At 40.7% G+C, this 20,310-nt stretch overlaps 3 protein-coding genes across 3 annotated transcripts; all 3 read left to right on the top strand.

Annotated features, from left to right (window-relative positions):
* Nucleotides 1–3,419: 3,419 nt before the first annotated feature.
* Nucleotides 3,420–4,814, top strand: LOC126728208 (uncharacterized). The gene has a single exon (XM_050434072.1). It carries the CDS (start codon nt 3,420–3,422, stop codon nt 4,812–4,814), a length of 1,395 nt encoding a protein of 464 aa, XP_050290029.1.
* An 866-nt stretch (nt 4,815–5,680) lies between these two features.
* Nucleotides 5,681–7,267, top strand: LOC126728209 (uncharacterized). Its single transcript, XM_050434073.1, has one exon. The coding sequence runs from the start codon at nt 5,681–5,683 to the stop codon at nt 7,265–7,267; it is 1,587 nt and encodes a 528-aa protein (XP_050290030.1).
* Nucleotides 7,268–13,005: 5,738 nt separating this feature from the next.
* On the top strand, nt 13,006–19,415 carry LOC126726013 (protein yippee-like At5g53940). The gene is made up of 5 exons (XM_050431100.1): nt 13,006–13,252; nt 15,771–15,814; nt 18,191–18,299; nt 18,956–19,011; nt 19,094–19,415. The coding sequence occupies exons 1-5, from the start codon at nt 13,157–13,159 to the stop codon at nt 19,170–19,172; spliced, it is 384 nt and encodes a 127-aa protein (XP_050287057.1). The 5' UTR covers nt 13,006–13,156; the 3' UTR covers nt 19,173–19,415.
* Nucleotides 19,416–20,310: the final 895 nt, after the last annotated feature.

Consider the following 20,310-nt stretch of genomic DNA (forward strand, 5'->3'; position numbering starts at 1 on the left):
ACACAACCAAGCAATCATTCATCTACTAAATGTAAAATAAATTATGGAGCAAAATTTAATTTTATTGGCATAAAAAAAACTGAGGGTGTTCCCAAATTTTTTTTGAATGGTAGACAAATAAAAATTTTAATGGCGCCGCCCCTGTTTGTGTTTTGTACTAAAAAAAAAAAAAAAAAAAAAAAAAAAAAAGAGCTTTAAATGTCATCACCCCATTTTGACCACTGAGATTTACATAATTTTTTTTGTGCAACTTGAGACGCTCAAAGACACATTTTCTAACCCGATGGCTATCTCAGCGACTACATATCCCCAGCATGCCATTATCCATCTTCCACAAATGACGGTGTTCTTTATCTTTACGTGAATGGCTTTCTTTATGAAAGAATTTAGTATTCTTGTCCCATGCTTCCAACCATTTCTTATATAAAAATCTTATTGATGTCCTCCACTCCTCCTTCAAGTGATTGATGGCATTTTCGTGATCATTCGATGTATCAGTCTGCATAAGTCTCTCCAACAGTCCAACTCCACCTGTTTGGCTTCTAAGTTCCCAAGCATCCTGATTTTTAAAGTCATAAAAAAGTGCTAAAACATTTAATATGATTATTAAGCTAAAAGAAAATGTTTTATTTTTAACTTTCCTAATTTTGAAACATATTTACTAGAAATAAAGATCATCCTAATTCTTACCTTGAATGGTCAATAGTCAAGCCACTTTTTTTGGATGAGAGTAATATGAGGAAATGAAATAGATAAATAAGAATTTTAAAGAATATTCTTTTTATTCTCATACTTAGAACTTAGAAGGTTAATAAGAGAAAAATGAATGAAACCCAATTTATAATCCCTCAAAAAAAGGGGGTGAAATATAAGGAAATGAGATGCGTTTTAATGAATTTCTACTAAAGTCCCTATAATACTCCTCCCCCCCCCCCCCCCTCCTCCCCCCACCCCACAAAAAAAGACCATACCCCTACTTTTATTAATGAAACGGTACAATAGTAATGTTGTTTCTTTTTATTCAACTCCCAAATAAGATTACTTCTTATTCTATTCATTTCTTTTCAAACATCCAAAAAGGAAGATATCAATATTTAATTTCAAATAAGAATACTTGTCTCTGAGAACTAGGGTTTGAATTAGGGCTGTACATTTATCAACATGGTCATCTTTTGAGGGGGTTTCCAATGTTGTTGAAGGTCAAATTCTCTTGGTTTGAGACAAAGACATTAAGTAATTGAGAGAGAGAGAGAGAGAGCAATGAATTTGGAGATAGATAACACACAAAACAATGACTTACTTGACCCCTGTTGATACCCATTTTCGTGACGCATTTTTTACAAGCCCAACTTTCTTATGGGTTCAATTCATGTATCATATTTTATTTTATTCTTTTAAGCATGGCTCAAGCCCATTTGACATATTAGGAAAAATTGAGAAAATGTGATTTGGAAAGTATGAGTCGTTTTCCTTCAGACCTTTTGCATGAGCTTAGCTCATGCATATTACCAAGTGGGTAAGGGACATTGGTAGCACCTCGGGCTCATGGAAGAGGTCTTGTACATGAAATTTCCACCCCAAAAGAGCTTTTATGCTCTGGCTGACTGTGGCCTAACTTTTCTGCTTTACCATTTTTGGCCTAAAACATATAGTTGACCTAAGTGGTTGGCCTTGTTTGCCACAACAACCAAATGCAGCCTCCAAAGACCTACCATGTCTAGGAAACATTACCCTATGAATTTAGGCTACTTTATTTCCTAAATTATGCAAAACGTAAGACAACACTCTTACCCAATTAAAGCAAATCTGACCATAATCTCCTTGATTGATACCTTGGGGTTCAAAGCCTTTCTTATTAACCAAAAACCAGTCACTTAGAGCACCCCAGCCTCAATACAAAGTGCCTTAATCAAATTTAAAAGGGACCAACCACTTTTTACCCAAAAAGCAGAAACTTTAGATTAAAAGTTCATTCAGCTAGGATGCATTCTCACAATTTCGAAGCTCGGAGGTGGAAATATGGGCATAGGGAAACCTTCTCTCTCTTCCTTACAACCTCTCTCAATTTCATCTTCTCATTGACAGTGGGTCGAAGTTTCGAACCTGTATACTCTTTCTGCATTTTCTTGTATTTCAATTATGGCATTTTGATTTCTTGCTTGTTAAAGTACCATTAGCCTTTGTTCATTATACATTTGAAATTTTGGGCTTGATTATCTACAAATAAACATTTCTAAAGAACTCAAAGAGAGATATGGGCTACTCTTGCATTTTTTGCCATTGTTACAAAAACGTCCCCGACAACTCCTAAACAGCATAATTTGATGGGTAAGAAATTGTGCAACATTTGGGCCTGACGGATTCGAAATCATGGGCCGACGTTAAGCAGGGGCCCAAGGCTTAGTCTCGCTTAAAATGCTTGATACGCACGTTTAAAATCCAAGGGAATCCCAGAAAATCAGGAGGTCCACACAAGGGCAATTCTAGAAGATCCGCCTTAATGAAAAGACTCACTCTACAAGGAAATATTTGCCCATCACGTTTGGAATTTCAGGAAAAAGAGTCCTACAAGGAAAAGACTTCTAGTCCAAGGAAGAAAGACCGACTTTCTTCTACTATAAAAGCTTGAATACTCTCGCAAATCAAGGTACGCAAAAAACACCCTCTCTAACACTCTAGAGTTGAGAACAATTCTAACTTGATCGTCAGAGGGTATCTGGTCGACACCACACTGGTGCCCACGGCAAGATCACTTTCTTTTTCTTTGCAGGTTGCTAGTTGCGGCGAGCGTGGACTGTGCGGGTCACTGGTGATTTCACGGCCTCATCAGTTGGCGTCGTCTGTGGGAACTGCGAGAAAGATTGTCGCCTCCCGGACGTAAGAGTTGCATGGTACTCACTCGTTCAATGGCCACCACCAGCAACGCCCAAGGAGACGAACCGCCAAGATCTACCATACTGGAAAGGCAGGTCCAGACCCTCATGACGGCGGTCGAACGACTCACAAAGCAGAATCATGATCTGGAGGAACAACTACGTCAAAGGGATGCAGGACCTAACCCTCAGGAACGAAACCAGGAAGGTGACAGTGCCGAGTGAAGGGAGCGGGAGAATCCAGAGGACAGCAACATCCCAAGCCGACAGGAGCGGCAAAACGAGAGCCTTCCGTCTCTCACGGATCCTGCCCCCCCACCTATCATCGCGGAGATGCAGGCAATGAAGGAGCAGATGGAGGTCATGATGAACGCCCTCAAGGGGCGGGTATCCTCCGACCTCGACGATTTAGTGAACAGGACCGACTCACCATTCACTGCGTCCGTCAACTCATCCCCCCTGCTACCGAAGTTCCGAATGCCTCAGATCGAAAGTTACGACGGGGTCAAGGACCCCCTCGATCATCTAGAGACCTTCAAGACCCTGATGCACCTTCAGGGGGTACCTGACGAGATCATGTGCAAGGCGTTCCCGACCACACTGAAGGGACCTGCGAGGGTTTGGTTCAGTAGACTGACATCGAACTCCATCAATACTTTCAAGGAGTTGAGCGCCCAGTTCACCTCCCACTTCATTGGCGGACATCGGTACAAGAGGTCCACCGCGTGCTTGATGAGCATCAAGCAGCGAGAAGACGAGACGTTGCGAGCCTACATAACCCGTTTCAACAAAGAAGCCCTTTCGATCGACGAAGCGGACGATAAGATACTCGTAGCCGCGTTTACAAGCGGGCTGCGGAAGGGGAAGTTCTTGTTTTCCTTATACAAGAACGACCCGAAGACCATGGCGGATGTACTCTACAGGGCTACCAAGTATATGAATGCAGAAGACGCACTGTTGGCCCGCGAAGAGAAACCTAAGAAGAGGGAGAGGCAGGAGGATATGCGACAAGATAAGGGGCGAAAGGTCGCTAGAACCGGGGATCAGCGTGATGAAAGGCGCTTCAAACCCCCCACAGGAAGATTCACCAATTTCACCCCATTAACCGCCCCAATCGACCAAGTACTGATGCAAATCAAAGATGAAAGAGCATTGACATTCCCAGGGAAGTTGAAAGGAGATCCCAACAAAAGACTGAGGGACAAGTATTGTCGCTTTCACCGGGACCACGGGCATGACACTACCAACTGCTATGACCTGAAGCAGCAGATTGAGGCACTGATCAGACAGGGAAAGTTACAAAGGTTCGTGAGCAGAGAAAAGACCGACAAACCGGAAGAACAGACCCTACGACGGGAGAACGAGTGCCCCAGACCACCAATAGGGGACATTCGGATGATTATAGGGGGCACAGCTGCAGCCGGGTCTTCCAAAAAAGCCCGCAAAACCTACCTTAGGACGGTCCATAGCATCCAACTCACAGGATCCGTACCGAAGATGCCACGAATAGGTAACCCCGTCATACAATTTTCAGAGGATGATGCTCGGAGACTTCACCATCCTCATGACGATGCGCTGGTGGTCAGCCTACAGATTGGGGATTATAATATGCATCGGGTACTCATCGACAACGGCAGCTCAGCGGATATCCTGTACTATCTAGTATTCCAGCAGATGAGAATTGACAGGGAAAAATTTTCCCCAACGAACGCCCCACTCGTAGGATTTGGGGGCGCAAAGATATTCCCTTTGGGCACAATAACTCTAACAGTGACAGCAGGTGACTATCCTCAGCAAATCACCAAGGAAGTAACATTTCTCGTGGTCGACTGCTCGTCCGCCTACAACGCCATCCTCGGTCGACCAACTCTCAATTCTTGGAAGGCAGTAACTTCAACGTACCACCTAATGATTAAATTCCCGACGGAGTACGGGGTATGAGAGCTGCGGGGAAATCAAGTCGCTGCCCGAGAGTGCTATATTGCCATGATAGAAATGGAGGATCAACAGCAGACGATGTGTATCGGGAAACAGAAAGTAACGGCAGAGCCAGTTGAAGAGCTAGAAGAAGTAAGACTGGACGACACACGGCCTGAACGGACAACCAAAATCGGCACGCTAGCCAGTTGGCCGGTGCGACAGACGATCACAACTTTCCTAAGAAGTAACCAAGACGTCTTCACTTGGAACCATGAAGACATGCCGGGTATTGACCCATCAGTCATGGTCCACAGGTTGAATGTGTCACCCTCTTTTCCTCCAGTCCGGCAAAAGAAACGAGCTTTCGCCTAGGAGCGGGATAAGGCCATAGCCGAGGAAGTTCAGAAATTACTAGGGGCAGGCTTCATCAGAGAAGTATACTATCCCGACTGGCTGGCGAACGTCGTTATGGTGAAGAAGGCAAACGGGAATTGGCGGATGTGTGTAGACTTCACAGACCTCAACAGAGCTTGCCCCAAAGACAGCTACCCGCTCCCACGGATAGATACCCTGGTGGATTCAACTGCAAGACATCAGCTCCTAAGCTTCATGGACGCTTTCTTGGGCTACAACCAAATCCGGATGGATGTATCTGATCAAGAAAAAACCTCCTTCGTCACCAGTCAGGGATTATTCTGCTACAAGGTAATGCCCTTCGGACTCAAGAACGTCGGAGCAACGTACCAGAGGCTAATGAACAAGATGTTTGCACATCAGATAGGAAGGAACGTTCGGGTTTACATTGACGACATGTTAGTCAAAAGCCTGCGTGAAAAAGATCATCTAGACGACCTCCGAGAAACGTCGACACACTTCGATCATTCAACATGAAGCTAAATCCGAGCAAGTGTGCGTTCGGGGTCACAGCAGGAAAGTTCCTGGGTTTTATGGTGTCCCAGAGAGGAATAGAAGTCAACCCGGAGAAGGTACGGGCCATAATGGAGTTGGAACCCCTGAGGACGGTCAAAGAAGTCCAGAGTTTAAATGGAAAGATTGCGGCCCTAAACAGATTCGTCTCAAGGGCGACGGACAGGTGCTTACCATTCTTCCGAACCTTAAGAAAGTCATTTGAGTGGACGGATGAATGCCAAGCGGCCTTCAACGACTTAAAGGTGTATCTCTCATCTCCACCATTGCTCAGTCCTTCCGTGCAAGGTGAAGAACTCTACCTTTACTTAGCAATCACGCATGCCGCAGTGAGCGTAGCTTTAGTAAGGGAGGAGGACGGGATACAAAAACCTGTCTACTTTACTAGTCGTGCACTTCGTGGTACAGAGGAGAGGTACCCCCAGATGGAGAAGTTGGCTTTCGCACTAGTAATAGCTGCGCGGAGACTTAAGCCATACTTCCAGGCACACACAATCATTGTCTTAACAAACAAGCCACTAAGGAAAGCTATGAACAGCCCGGAAGCAGCAGGAAGAATGGCCTTGTGGGCAATAGAGCTAAGCGAGTTCGACATTCAATACCGCCCGTGGACGGCCATGAAAGGACAGGCAGTAGCTGACTTCGTCGCCGAATTTACTCTCGGGGAGGACCAATTGGCAGAAGTAAAGGAACAGTGGAAAATCTACACAGACGGATCCTCAAACAGGCGAGCCGGAGGAGCTGGAGTCGTAATACAAACTCCGCAGGGAGACACGATACGATGCATGATCCGCCTGGATTTTCCAATAACCAACAATAAGGCAGAGTATGAGGCCTTGGTGGCGGGACTAGACCTCGCAAAAGCCGCAGGAGCGGAGAACGTAATTGTCCATTGCGATTCACAAGTAGTAACAAGTCAGATCAATGGCGACTACGAGTGCAAGAACGATAGAATGAAGAAATACTTGGAAGAAGTGAAGTACCGGATCAACAGTATTGAAGTCGAATTCGTTCAAATCCCGAGGGAAGAGAACGGGTGGGTTGACCAACTAGCAAAGTCTGCATCAGCCGAGTTCGTAGTGGTCCCCGAACAGGTATTGTCATTCGTGCAAACATCCTCATTAATCGATAACGAAACAAACATGCAGGTTGAGGACTCTGAGGGTGACTGGACTACGCCATTGATTGCCTACCTAAAGGCCAGGGTGTTACCGGATGAGAAAGGTGCCGCCAGAAAATTGAAGGTCCAGGCATCACGGTTCATGCTGATAAAAGACATCTTATATAAAAGAGGTTTTTCTCGACCATACCTGAGGTGTTTATGCAAAGAAGAGGTGAATTATGTAATGAGAAAGGTGCACGAGGGTATCTGCGGAAACCATTCAGGGGCGCGATCACTGGTACATAAACTGATCCGTGCAGGGTACTACTGGCCTACAATGATGAAGGATGCGCAAGCCTATGTCCAATCTTGCGACAAATGCCAGAGGTTCAGCAATTTCATCAGGCAGCCGTCCGAAGATCTAACACCTATGACGGCACCCTGACCGTTTGCGCAATGGGGACTTGACATTATGGGCCCCCTTCCTACAGCAGTCAGGCAGTTAAAATTCCTGGTCGTCGGCATAGACTACTTCACCAAGTGGGTCGAGGCGGAAGCCTTAGCCACCATCACGGAGAAAAATATCCGAAGTTTTTTCTGGAGAAACATCATATGCAGGTACGGGATACCTAGGGTACTGGTCTCTGACAACGACAAACAGTTCGACAACAATGCTTTCAGAGACTTCTACGCAGAGCTAGGGATCAGGAATCATTACTTGTCACCCGCACACCCACAGGCGAACGGACAGGTTGAGGTCACAAACCGATCCCTACTCAAGATAATCAAGACCCGTCTTGAAGGAGCAAAAGGCATATGGCCAGACGAACTACCTAGTGTCCTATGGGCATACCGGACCACAGCAAGAACACCCACTGGAGAAACACCGTTCCGACTTGCATATGGGACGGAAGCTCTCATTCCTGCAGAAGTGGGGCTCACCAGCTACCGGGTGGAAAGCTACGACGAAGATGTGAACAAAGAAGCTATGCGCCTCCAACTTGATCTACTAGACGAAGTCAGAACGACGGCCGAGCAAAGGCTAGCACGCTATCAGAATCTCATGGCGAGACATTACAACAACAAAGTAAGGCATAGGGACTTCAGGGTCGGGGACCTAGTGCTATGGAAAGTAATGGGTGCCGCCAGAGACTCCTCACAAGGAAAACTAGGCCCCAACTGGGAAGGACCCTACAGGATCACGTTATGGCTAAGGAAGGGCACCTACCACCTCGAGACATTGGATGGACGAAAGCTATAGCACCCATGGAACTCAGAGCATCTTCGGAAATACTACCCGTAGAAAGAAGAAGAATATGAGAAAGATTTTCAATTTCCCCTATTTATTTTTCTGTTAACTTTTACTACGTTTTCTCCAACTTTTGATACAATCTTTTTGTGCCTTTTTAAGCCCAAGGGGGTAGGCACTTGGTTTTTTTATTTATTTATTTATTTAAGTATTCACAGACAACTTAATTTTTCGCATGGATATGGATATGCTACAAGGAACATGTCCGCAAAGCGGACGGATCACCGAAACGGTGAAAATTCTTACAAGTCCATAAAATGGGCGGTGCAGATAAAGGTGATATAACCGCCACAAAGTGGACGAATCACCACAACGATGAAAGAACTGTCCGCAAAGCGGACGGATCACCGAAACGGTAAAAAATCTTACAAGTCCATAAAATGGACGGTGCATTTAAAGGTGATATAACCGCCACAAAGTGGATGGATCACCACAACGATAAAAGAACTGTCCACAAAGTGGACGGACCACCGAAACAGTTAAAATTTTTTACAAGTCCATAAAATGGACGGTGCATTTAAAGGTGATACAACCGCCACAAAGTGGATGGATCACCACGACGATAAAAGAACTGCCTACAAAGTGGACGGACCACCGAAACGGTTAAAATTTTTTACAAGTCCATAAAATGGACGGTGCTTTTAAAGATGATATAACCGCCACAAAGTGGACGGATAACCACGACGATAAAAGAGCTGCCCACAAAATGGACGGACCACCGAAACGGTTAAAAGAGCTAACCATGAAATGGACGGTCATATTAAAGATAAAACCACCACAAAGTGGACGGATAGTATATCCATAAGTCCACCTAACAGACGGATCCAATTAGAAGTGAGATAACTACCACAAAGTGGACGGATCCCCATGGTAGATAAAAGCTTTCAACAAAGTGGACGGATCAAAAAACCAATGCAACCCATTTGCGTGTTCATAGATTGGACGGACCCTCCAAAAGGTAAGTTTGTCCAAATTAACAATTCCCATACAGAAAGACGGAGAGAAAAATCCTTATGGATGCAAACGCTCAATCAACAACAAAAATATGCATAAACATAGTCAAAAAAAAAAAAAAAAAAAAACATTGTTCAATATGAAGGCTGACATAAAGCAAAAATAAAAGTTTAAAGTGCACATTGACGGATAAGTCTATCGTGAAACTGCTCAAAACGTACAAGAAGGAACAAACCGTCCTCCAAATACAAAAATTACAAGAGATCAATCAACTTTCTTAGGGTCGGCATTCGGAACGTCCTTCGGCATGGTTGATTCTCCGTCACCCTGAGCTGTTTCATCTTCAAAGAGGTCCTCCGTATTTTCGGAAGCGACAGGAATAGCAGAAGTCTGGCCTTGGTCGTCAACTTTGATCATTGACACATCCAACTCGGGATAGACCTTCTTGATCTGACGAAGCGAGTCGTCAAAGCCTTGCAGAAAAGAGTCCGCCAGCTCGCTCAACAAGGAGTTTAAGTCGCGGTACTCCTTGACGGCTACTTCTTTAGCATGACGGATCTCTTCCTTCAGTTCTTGGATCTCCTTCTCCTTCTTCTCCAAAACCGTCGACGCCTCGTCCGTCTTCTGCTCCAACTCTTTCCTTACTTTCTCAAAGAGCTCCATCTTCTTCTTCATATTGGACCTCCATTTATGGAGTTGACCAAACTCTTCCTCCGTCTGTTCCGCCTTTGCACGCACCCGGTCCAAAGTACTCTCACGATTGAGACACCGATCCAGTAATCCCTTCATCATGACCAAGGACTACAAACGAAAAGAGAGCCCGTCACGTAATGTATTAAACAAAAAGGAAAAACAAACATAATTGACGGACATAACTCACTTGAGCAACAGCAAAGAGGCCCGTCTCTCCCATAGCCTCCGTCGAGTGATTTCCTAGGTCCTCATAATCCTCCGCCGTGATAATAGAAGACAGCTTCTCTAATGCGAACTTGGAGTCATCACGGAGGAGGGGAGGAGGTCTCTCTTGTTTGGTGTCCGGGGCCTTCATAAAACCCTTCCCCGTCCCATGCTTAGCCGGGGTGACGGCCTTAGCACCCTCAGCCATCAAGCCAACAACTGGTTCAAGAGAAATCTTGGGTTGTTTAAACGGACGGTCGGGTTTTGATGTCAGCTTCCTCTTCGAGGATGGAGCCGGCCCCTTTGGTGCCACCTCGCCGGATTCCTTCTTCTTGACGGCTTGAGATTTAATCAAAGCTCTCCTTTTTGCGTCCTCCATCTCTGTAAATTACGACGGATGAAATTAAACTAAATAGCGATGAAATAAATTGGCCAAGTAAAATTGATGGGCTTACGTCTGTGAACTCGCTCGTCATATCTAATGGCCTCTTGAGTGGGATCAGGACCGTCACAGTACCAATGTATGGTCTTCGGGTTCACCAACTTGGCCCAGGTCCTTTCCTCCGGCTTAGTTTTTCTGTAAATCTTTTCAAGGAAACTGAATTCCTCAAGGCTAACTTGAGGGCGCCGTCTACCTACAGAGAAAGACGATCAAAATATATATATATAAATGGACGGGTATGAAAGGTATTACGAAAATAGGACAGGTGCATACACGATTGATTTATCACTCCCCAGGTTGTGTCAACAGGCATGTACTCCGTCTCCCCTGGACGGTTCATCCATCTGACACCCTCCAGGAAGAAGTAACGACTCTTCCAGTCTCTATTTGAGTCTGGGGTCTCAAAGATCACCTTCAACAAGGGGCTTCGACTAGCAAAACTATACATCCCCCTTGATTTATCAATCTCATCAGGATGGTAACAGTGAAGAAACTCACGGACCGTCAATCTCCTTTCTCCATCCGACATTGCACCATAGAGAATCTCCATTGCTATGAAGACCCTCCAGGCGTTCGGAGATATCTGGGTGACGTACAATCCCAGATAGTGCAAGAGTTCCCAATAAAGTGTACTAAGCGAGAACCGAAGTCCTGCCTTCAACACCTGCTCGTATACCCCAACACCTTCTACCCCTTCGTAGAAACACTTCTCCGACACATAGGGTAGACAGATGGGAATGTTGTCCAGAATTTGGAAGTTGGTTCTAAAAGTGCTGAAATGTCTCTCCCTGATGACGGATGTGAACCTATGCACCGTCCACTCTGGTAACATGATGAACTGCCTTAGTCCATCAGCACCTACAACAGACTCCAGTGCTTGATTCCCGTTGTCACCAGAACTCTCTATTTCAACTATCTCCACATCCTCATTTGTTGAGGATGAAGAGGAGGCAGACAGACTCCTATCTTCGCCGGGACTCTCTTTGTCTTTATGACCGGACGGGTATACATCCTCGTATTCCGTCCCGTCACGAACCACCGACTAGTTACTTGACGCACTAGACATTTCCTACAATTGACGAAGAAACCTAAGACTGACGGGTTTGAAAGTATTGACGGGGGTAGTAAGCCTAACAAAAATGCAAGGACAGAAATGTAACTTGACAATGATATTAAAATAAGTACTCACCACACTTGGTAGAGGATAGTTGACGGTTGGTGTGATCTGCGGATACTAGTCCTCGACGGAGTGCTCTGACAAGGGTGACGACTTCGCTCTGACAAACGATTTCTGGCTGAAAATAGTAGAAATGGAAGAGTGACGCGCTTTATATATATGGGAGATGCACGGAAGACGAAGCGATGCTTTGATTCGATACAACGCCCATTCCGAGATTGACACGTGGCATACCCAATAAATGTTGACAACCTGTTAGCACGCATCAGCAGATTGTACCCTTTGTGGAACCGTCAACTTTATGAATCTTCAGCCAACGGGTTGATCCATCTAGAAACGTCAGTTTCTCAACCATCATCATTACGAACCTTTAATCGTCATCCCCCAAATTTATCTAATCGTCACCCTAATGCTCCGTCCATTAAAAACAATGACAGACCATAGGGTGAAGGGGGCAACTGATGGGTAAAAAATTGTGCAACATTTGGGCCTGACGGATTCGAAATCATGGGCCAACGTTAAGCAGGGGCCCAAGGCTTAGTCTCGCTTAAAATGCTTGATACGCACGTTTAAAATCCAAGGGAATCCCAGAAAATTAGGAGGTCCACACAAGGGCAATTCTAGAAGATCCGCCTTAATGAAAAGACTCACTCTACAAGGAAATATTTGCCCATCACGTTTGGGATTTCAGGAAAAAGAGTCCTACAAGGAAAAGACTTCTAGTCCAAGGAAGAAAGACCGACTTTCTTCTACTATAAAAGCTTGAATACTCTCGCAAATCAAGGTACGCAAAAAACACCCTCTCTAGCACTCTAGAGTTGAGAACAATTCTAACTTGATCGTCGGAGGGTATCTGGTCGACACTACACCGGTGCCCACGGCAAGATCACTTTCTTTTTCTTTGCAGGTTGCTAGTTGCGGCGAGCGTGGACTGTGCGGCTCACTGGTGATTTCACGGTCTCATCATAATTAATGGTGGAATTTGATGGATCGACAACAATATGGTTAAGGACAAACGAATTTGGGGTGAGAGAGAAATAGAGAGTTCCAAGTGTAAAATGACAGAGTTTGATATTTTTATTAGAGTTAGGAACAAAACGACGTAGTTTGGTTTAACACTAAACAACATTTTTTTTTTTTTTTTGATAGGATAAACAACATTGTTTTGTATACATATATATTTTCATAAAGAATTAAATGATGATGTTTATATCCAATCCATTGGTTGATTCGATATTATTGGAAACCCAATTTCACGACTAATAACTGTGCCAAATAATGTCGGAAAGTCGGGAACTCCTTTGACCGCCCCTAGTTTGAAATTTTGAATACCAGCCCCACTTTTGGGAAGATAAAATAAATAAATAAATAAATAAAAGGAAAAAGAAAAAAATCTTTAAAAAATTACTACGAGCCCGCGAGAGAGAGAGAGAAATAATAAGGAAAGGGCACCGGAAATTGCCGGTTTCGGTAGTAGAAACGTCAACTGCCAAATCTGTTATGATTCGATTCGTGGTGCAGAGAGAGAGAGCTGACAGCTGAGTTGGAAAAAAATATGGGGAGGTTGTTCTTGGTAGACCTTGAAGGCAGGGCTTACCGCTGCAGATTCTGCGTGAGCGATCTTGCTCTCGCCGATGATGTTCTTTCTCGGGTACTACTTATTACCCACATGCCCAAAGTTTGTTCTTTTTGTTTCATGTGATTTTTTGCTATGCTTTGCCGTGGACCAAACACATGTAAAGATGTACTATGTTTTATCTAACGGTTTGGTTTTTGTTTTGGTCATTTAAGACTAAAGGGTTTGTAGAGCCTTTGCTAGATGTTAGTTGGGTGTTTTGTATTTTGTAGGAATTGGTGTATTGTTAGATTTTTGCATGGATTAGATTATGGTCTATCATTTATTATTTTTTGAGTTGGGGATTAAGAGCCTTGCTAGATGGGAATTGGGTTTTTGGCTTTTGGATATTGGGTGAGAATTGTGGTAAGCATTGGATTATGCATGGACTAATTTTTGGTACCATTGTTATTTTTGGAGATGGGATTATGGTTTTGTAAATGATGGGAATAAGGGAATGTTCTGGGATCGGATGGTATTTGGATGGTGATGGTATAGACTGCTTGACAATATCTTTGACAAGGTTTTGGGAATAAGAATATGTGGCTTTGCTGGAGGAAATTTTGAATGAATGAATCAGGCATTGATATTTGGTGTGCACCATCTAGCTAGTTTGGTAACTGCCTAAGAAGTTTTGGTGGGAGAGAGTCATTGGGTTGAAGTTAAATTGAGTTCATGTTAGGGAGGTTATGTTAAAAGCTATTTTGTATCCTAGTGTTAAGTTAAATTGATTTTAATTAAATATTGGTATGATCAAGGATTTATATGTGAATGGTACAGAACAATATGCAAAGGCTTTGGTTCTCAAGGTTCAGCAGCTCTCTTCATTTGCTGATGCATGTGCTTTGCAATTGCAGGCAATTAGGTGCATCATATAACAACCATAATAATAATAAAATAAAATAAAAGGCTCAGGAGTGGTTTCTGTCATTAAATTAACAGTAACAGAAATTGTGAATGTCCAACCAGAAGTGTTTACTTACAAAAACCAATGGAAACAGAAATAAGCAAATACATAAGCAAAATATTTAGAAATAAGCAAATGCCTTTTTTTTTTTTTTTTTTTAAAGAATAAGAAAATACCCAGCACAATATGTAGAAATGAGCAAATACTACCTAAGCAGAATATGTTTCCAATGGAGCTGGTCTTCGAGCACCCCCTTGCTCCCCTGGCCTTTTCCCCCTGTACAGCATCCATCAATTGAAATATTTGTTTTATTCCTTTTTTTCTGCTTATAGTGTTTGAGTAATTAATCTAAATTATATGATTCATAGTTTTAATATGTTACAAATGCATAGCTTTTCTGGTTATTGTCCTTTGTCACTACAAACATAGAGCAGAGAGCAGAAGAAGTGAGCTAGTTAGGGCTGTTTAGTGATAAGTTGTGACCCTAATTTCATTTTTTTTACCTTATAGGGATGAGGTTATGACTTTAGGTAAGGTGAAGAGTTGGTTGGGGCTGAGGGTAAAATTGGGTTTGAGTGCCCAAGCTAGAAAGCTTTAGAGTTTCTCTATCATTTTGCTTCACAATGTTTGAATTCTTAAAGGTATTTTCTTATGGATATATTTAAATGCATATTAGTTTTTTTTAATAAGGTTCAGAGAAAAGTTTTTTTTTAACCCAATATGGATGTTTAAGGGGAGATTTTCAAATCTTGGGCATGGACTGGGTTTGTGCAGCCTTGGTCCCAGCAGGATAACAGGTAGTATCACAACTCACCAGTCCTTACATCCTTTACTATTCTATGCCACCTTTAGTCATGATATCCCTTCCTCTCTCTAGATTGCCTTTCCTTTTGAGTGTTAAATATTCTAATGAGCTATGAGAAAAAGTTACGTATATTTTCCATGGAAGTTTATTCATATGCATAACTATGTGAAGAAAATGATGTGGTAGTTTTTGTTGGTAAGTAAAGGACCTAGAGGTGTCAACTTCATTCTCTGGATGCTTCTCCAGTCCAATGATTTCTGTAGTGTCACTATACTTCTGTTGTGGATCATGCTCAATTGGCCATATTAGTGTGTACAATAAAAAATGTGCTTAATATATTTATCCACCCTTTCTGTGAAATAACAATGAGGCCACCTGATGTTTAATTGATAGCTCACAAACAAATACTTCTGCTTCCTTAAGCCATTTAAATTTGAATATGAAGATTGGAGAAACTGTTAAAATTTGTGTGTATATTAAGTGTTGGATGATTTGCTAATTTAGGATATTCCTGTTGACTTTTACATTCTCAGGAAACATGGTGATACACTGATACTTGTAATGAAACTTTAGCACTAACTGCTAAGTGATGGATGTAACTCTCTTTTGTTGTTTTTCTCCTCTTTCCTATCTTTATAAATATATTTGCTTGCTAACATAAAAGAAATCAAAAGAGGGAAATGCACAAAACCTGATTTTTCAGTTATTTTCTTGATTATTGTATCTTGCACTTTGTGTATATATTCTCTGCTATTTGTTTTTGCATATATAACTTTAGTCAATTTACTATGCCTTGATGTTCAAGATTTTGACTCTTGCTTGTTTCTCTGTAATGTGATCAGTCTTTCAGTTGCAATCAAGGGAGGGCATACCTTTTCAGCAATGTGTAAGTTTTATAGTTTGTTCATTATTGTCATGCCCCGAACCCAAGTAAGAGTTAGGCACATGACAACAGCCACACACTCATACGCACATCCTAGCGGAAGCCTAAAAACATGTTACTGTTCCTGATCAAAATCTGAAAGGAGAAAGAGGGGGTGAGTTGACAACTCAATAAGTAACCAAAGTCTTAAAAAGTTCTATCAAGCAAATAGATCTGTAAAATAATAAGTTGTATATAGACCAAATATTTTAAATCTTACAAATATATCATAAGATGAATTAGAAATTAATCAATTTTCCATATATATCAAAGCTATAATTTACAATAGGTTCCAAAAACACATAAGCAGTTTCAAGGACTTTAAACAATTCAAATATTCAATATAATTCATATTCTTAACAATCTTTATGACTATGGTCACACTATATCCCTGTGACTGTGCATTAGATTCAGATGAAACTAGTTTTATGCTAAAATATATCCTCCATTAGCTGGGTCTAGAAACACGATATACTCATGATGCTCTAGATAGAACTAGTTTCAGTACCAATGAATAACTCCCATTGGCTGGATATCAAAGTACCAATGAATAACCCCTATTGACTAGGTATCAGAGTCAAAACATAGTCAGATTGTCTAAAATCATATATATCAAATCATAGTTCAAACAAAAATATATTCCATTCAAATACATATATATATATATATAATTATATATTCAGTAATTAAAATATATTTGTGATTATTCTTTATTTTTTACTTTAAATCAATGTAGCTAAAACAATTAGATAAAATTGTGACAATTGTAAACAAATTTCAGTAGTTAAAATATAATAACATAAGCAAAATAAAACCAATTAGGATAAGGTTACTTACCGCAGTTAGCTCACCATAAAAGAACTTCTCCCTAACACTTCCTCTAAAATCCTTAGATATCACCTCAATTGTGTAGTCAAACCTTCTCTACTTGAATATTTTGGATGGTCTTTTCTCTCAAAATATCTGTCATTATATGCTGACTTAAATTAGATTATATATAACTAGGGTTTTAACCTTATTTTCTAAAAACCTCCTTAGTAATATTAATTATAAAATTGACCCCATAAACAAATTTACTAAAATACTCCTTTTAAATCTTTTTTTTTTTTTTTCTCGGGTATTACAATTATCGTGCTTTTATGTTATTTGTGACTGCATTATTGGGCTTACGTGTAGTGACTGCATTATTGGGCTTACATGTAGAGTAATGAATTCCAGAAAATAGAAGATTTACATGACAAATCGCAGTTTCATTTTACATTTATAGTTGGTCTGTCTCTGTCAAATCACATGATCAATTATACATCTAGATCTCTTTCTTGATTTTAAGCCAGTTCCTGAGCAGTCTTCCTTATCTGATTATAAATCACACAGCATTGGTGCCCAAATAACAGCTTCTAATAAGAGGTTACTTTTTCCCTTTTCAAATCAAGTGCCATTTTTTTTGGGGGGGGGGGGAGGAGGGGGGGAAGGGTGAACTGATTTAGTCTCTTTTTCCAAACATGACATTAGCTTCTAATTGTGGCCATTTGCTCTATTCCAATTCTGCCACCAGTGGAGTACTCTCTCCTCCTATTCTCATGAAATTCCCCCCCCCCCCCCCCCCCCGCTCCTTTTTTTTAAATCCCATCAGACTTTATATTTACAATTTTACATCCTCTTTGAGGTACTAATTGGTCTGATATCTTTTCCCCCATTTTTGCTGGGTTTTGTATTTGTCATTTGTTTGATCACTTTTTGTCTTTGAATCTTTTGCCGCTTCTCCATTGGAACCTTATCAATTTAGTTCCCCCACCCCGCACCCCTCTCCCCCTTCTGTTTTAAAAATCAGACAAAATAAAAATTTGCATAACAAGGCATGAGGATTGAAAGAATTGGTACATTGCATAGGGGCTAGAGCTTGAGGGTGTAGGCCTGTATTAGAGATGTGATGGACCTAGAACAAGATCTTAAAAATCTTATATGCATATCCTTTCTTTTCAATTTTTTTTTTTTTGTTGCTGGTCTATCCCCAAATTCATTAGGGGAGAAATATGGGATATTACCGTTTTGTCTGTCTTTTTAGCCAATTGCCCTTCCAAGTAAAAAGGACAATTTGGTGAAAATAGGGTGGGCAGAATGCTAACCTTCATATGTTGGGTATAATCTATTCAAATCTCAATGACATGATCTTTGTTGTAATTGTGGTCAGTTTGCGATTAGAAATCTGTCTTGTGATTCAAAACTCGTAACTGTCTTAACAAAATAAGATATTATGGTTCTTGTCTTTTTAGGACATGAAGAAATCTGATTGCATGTTGTAGTCCTTAATAATTTCTAATCTATGGAGGTTTCATACAGGGTAAATATAACTCTTGGACGTCAAGAAGAGAGGATGATGCTTTCTGGTATGCATACTGTAGAAGATATATTTTGCTGCAGCTGTGGACAATATCTTGGTTGGAAATATGTAAGCTTCCTTCTTCGTAGATCAATATGTTTTTCCTAGGATAAGTGCATTGTTTGTTTCTATTGAAAATATTTATTGATAAAAATCTCATCAGCTAATTATATAGTTTTCTCGTAACAAATTTTAGAGACGTAATAAGTTCTTTATAAGTTAAATATTCCAATTTCTGCTGAATGGAATGGAGATTTGAAGGGGTGTGTTCTTCTTCTTCATTTTAAATTATCTTCCATTGGAATGAATAAATAACCAGTGAGTCATGCTCTTGTAACCCAGAAAATCGTAATATTTAGATATGGTCCTTTTAGACTTTTCCTAAGCAGGCAATAAACAATGAGGGTTTTAATTGGTTTGATATGTAATAAATAAACATTTTTCTTACCACCTAGAAAATTATGACAGTCCATCTAGAAGGCATTCTTTATTGAAATCAGCAATCCGCTATCATCAGCTGCTGCACTGAACCCCGTGGCCACTTCACCTAGAACAGTCAGATTGTGTGCCACACATTTCTTTGGTGTATGTGTGGGGGTTCCAAATTTTAGTTTCCTACTTCACAAACTGAATTTTACCTTTCTTTTACAAATTACAATCCAAAAACATGACATTTTGGTAAATGGAAAACAATGCGACTGATGCTAATTTTTATATTCCATTAGGTAACGGTGCATGAGAAGAGCCAAAAGTACAAAGAAGGGAAGTTTGTTCTTGAAAGGTGGAGTTTCTACAGCTCTCTGTATCTTTCAAATTTTGAATCTAAATCTAAAATCTTATACATGTGAGCATCTGTGTGACAGATGGAGGATAGTTGACGAGGTCACTGAGGAATTCAATTTGGATACCCGCCCTAGTTCAAGTGACGCAGAAAATGCTTAGAAAGTTTCTGGGTTTTTTTTCCCCTTATTAGAACTTCAATAATAATAATAATATATGGTCTGTTTGGATACCGCATATTTTGTTGAAACTGAAAACTTATTGTTGAAAGTATTATACATAAAGGTAAAAATTAATTGAAATAGTACGGTGAGGCTCATAAATAGTATCAAAAAGTACAATGGGGTCTATGAATAATAGCAAAAATAAGCTGAATAGTAAAATAATTTTAATTTTTCATCTCTATCCAAATGGAGGCATATTAATATATGCTTCCGGAGTCTCACTGGCAAGATTCATATGAAGCAGAAGGATTTTGGCCTCTAATGTTCTTATTATCATCACATCTCTAGCATAGATTTCGAGAAATTCATTTAGAAGTTACCTTAAATTGTCATCAAATTAAATGGTTTTGAAGTCATCTTAATGTTCTTTTAATATTATTCTCCTCAGCATGGTATGATGATATGATGATGCTAATCTTTTTTTTTTTTTTTCTTTTTTTTTTAATAATATCTTTTTGAGAAACACACACACATAGGAGAGAGGAATGGAGTTTTAACACAAAAGTACACCATAAATTTTACTCAATAGTTATGTTATGATGATAATCTTAATAGAATGTTTCTTCAGCCTAAAAATTTTACCTTTTGAAAACTTGCACCTTAAATCTTTGTCATTAGGAACCTTTTTGATATGACATTATGGTAAGAATCAAGTTGAAAAGCCAATCATAGGTCATGGTATGATGATAATATGGGCTTTTAACACGAAAACACACAATAAACTCTACTCAAAATTCATGATATGATAATGATAATCTTAACCTAATGTTTCTTCAACCTAAAAATTCTACATTTTGGAAATTGCACATTAAGGGTCCGTTTGGATTGAGCTTATTTTTGCTGAAACTGAAAACATCGTAGCGAAATAATTTTTAAATATGTAAATAGTGCTGTGAGACCCATTTTTAATGAAAAAAATTGGTAAAAAGTATAATTTGTGGGTCCATAAACAGTGCATCTGAGCACTGTTCATGGAAAATCTAGTCAACAACTGCGGCTTGGAAAAGAAAAAAAAAAAGAAAAAAGGAAAACGCAGAAATAGTGAACGTGGACACGCAAATGTGCAATCCAAACAC

The sequence above is a fragment of the Quercus robur genome, chromosome 5 (genome assembly GCF_932294415.1).
Source record: "Quercus robur chromosome 5, dhQueRobu3.1, whole genome shotgun sequence".
NCBI lineage: Eukaryota > Viridiplantae > Streptophyta > Magnoliopsida > Fagales > Fagaceae > Quercus > Quercus robur.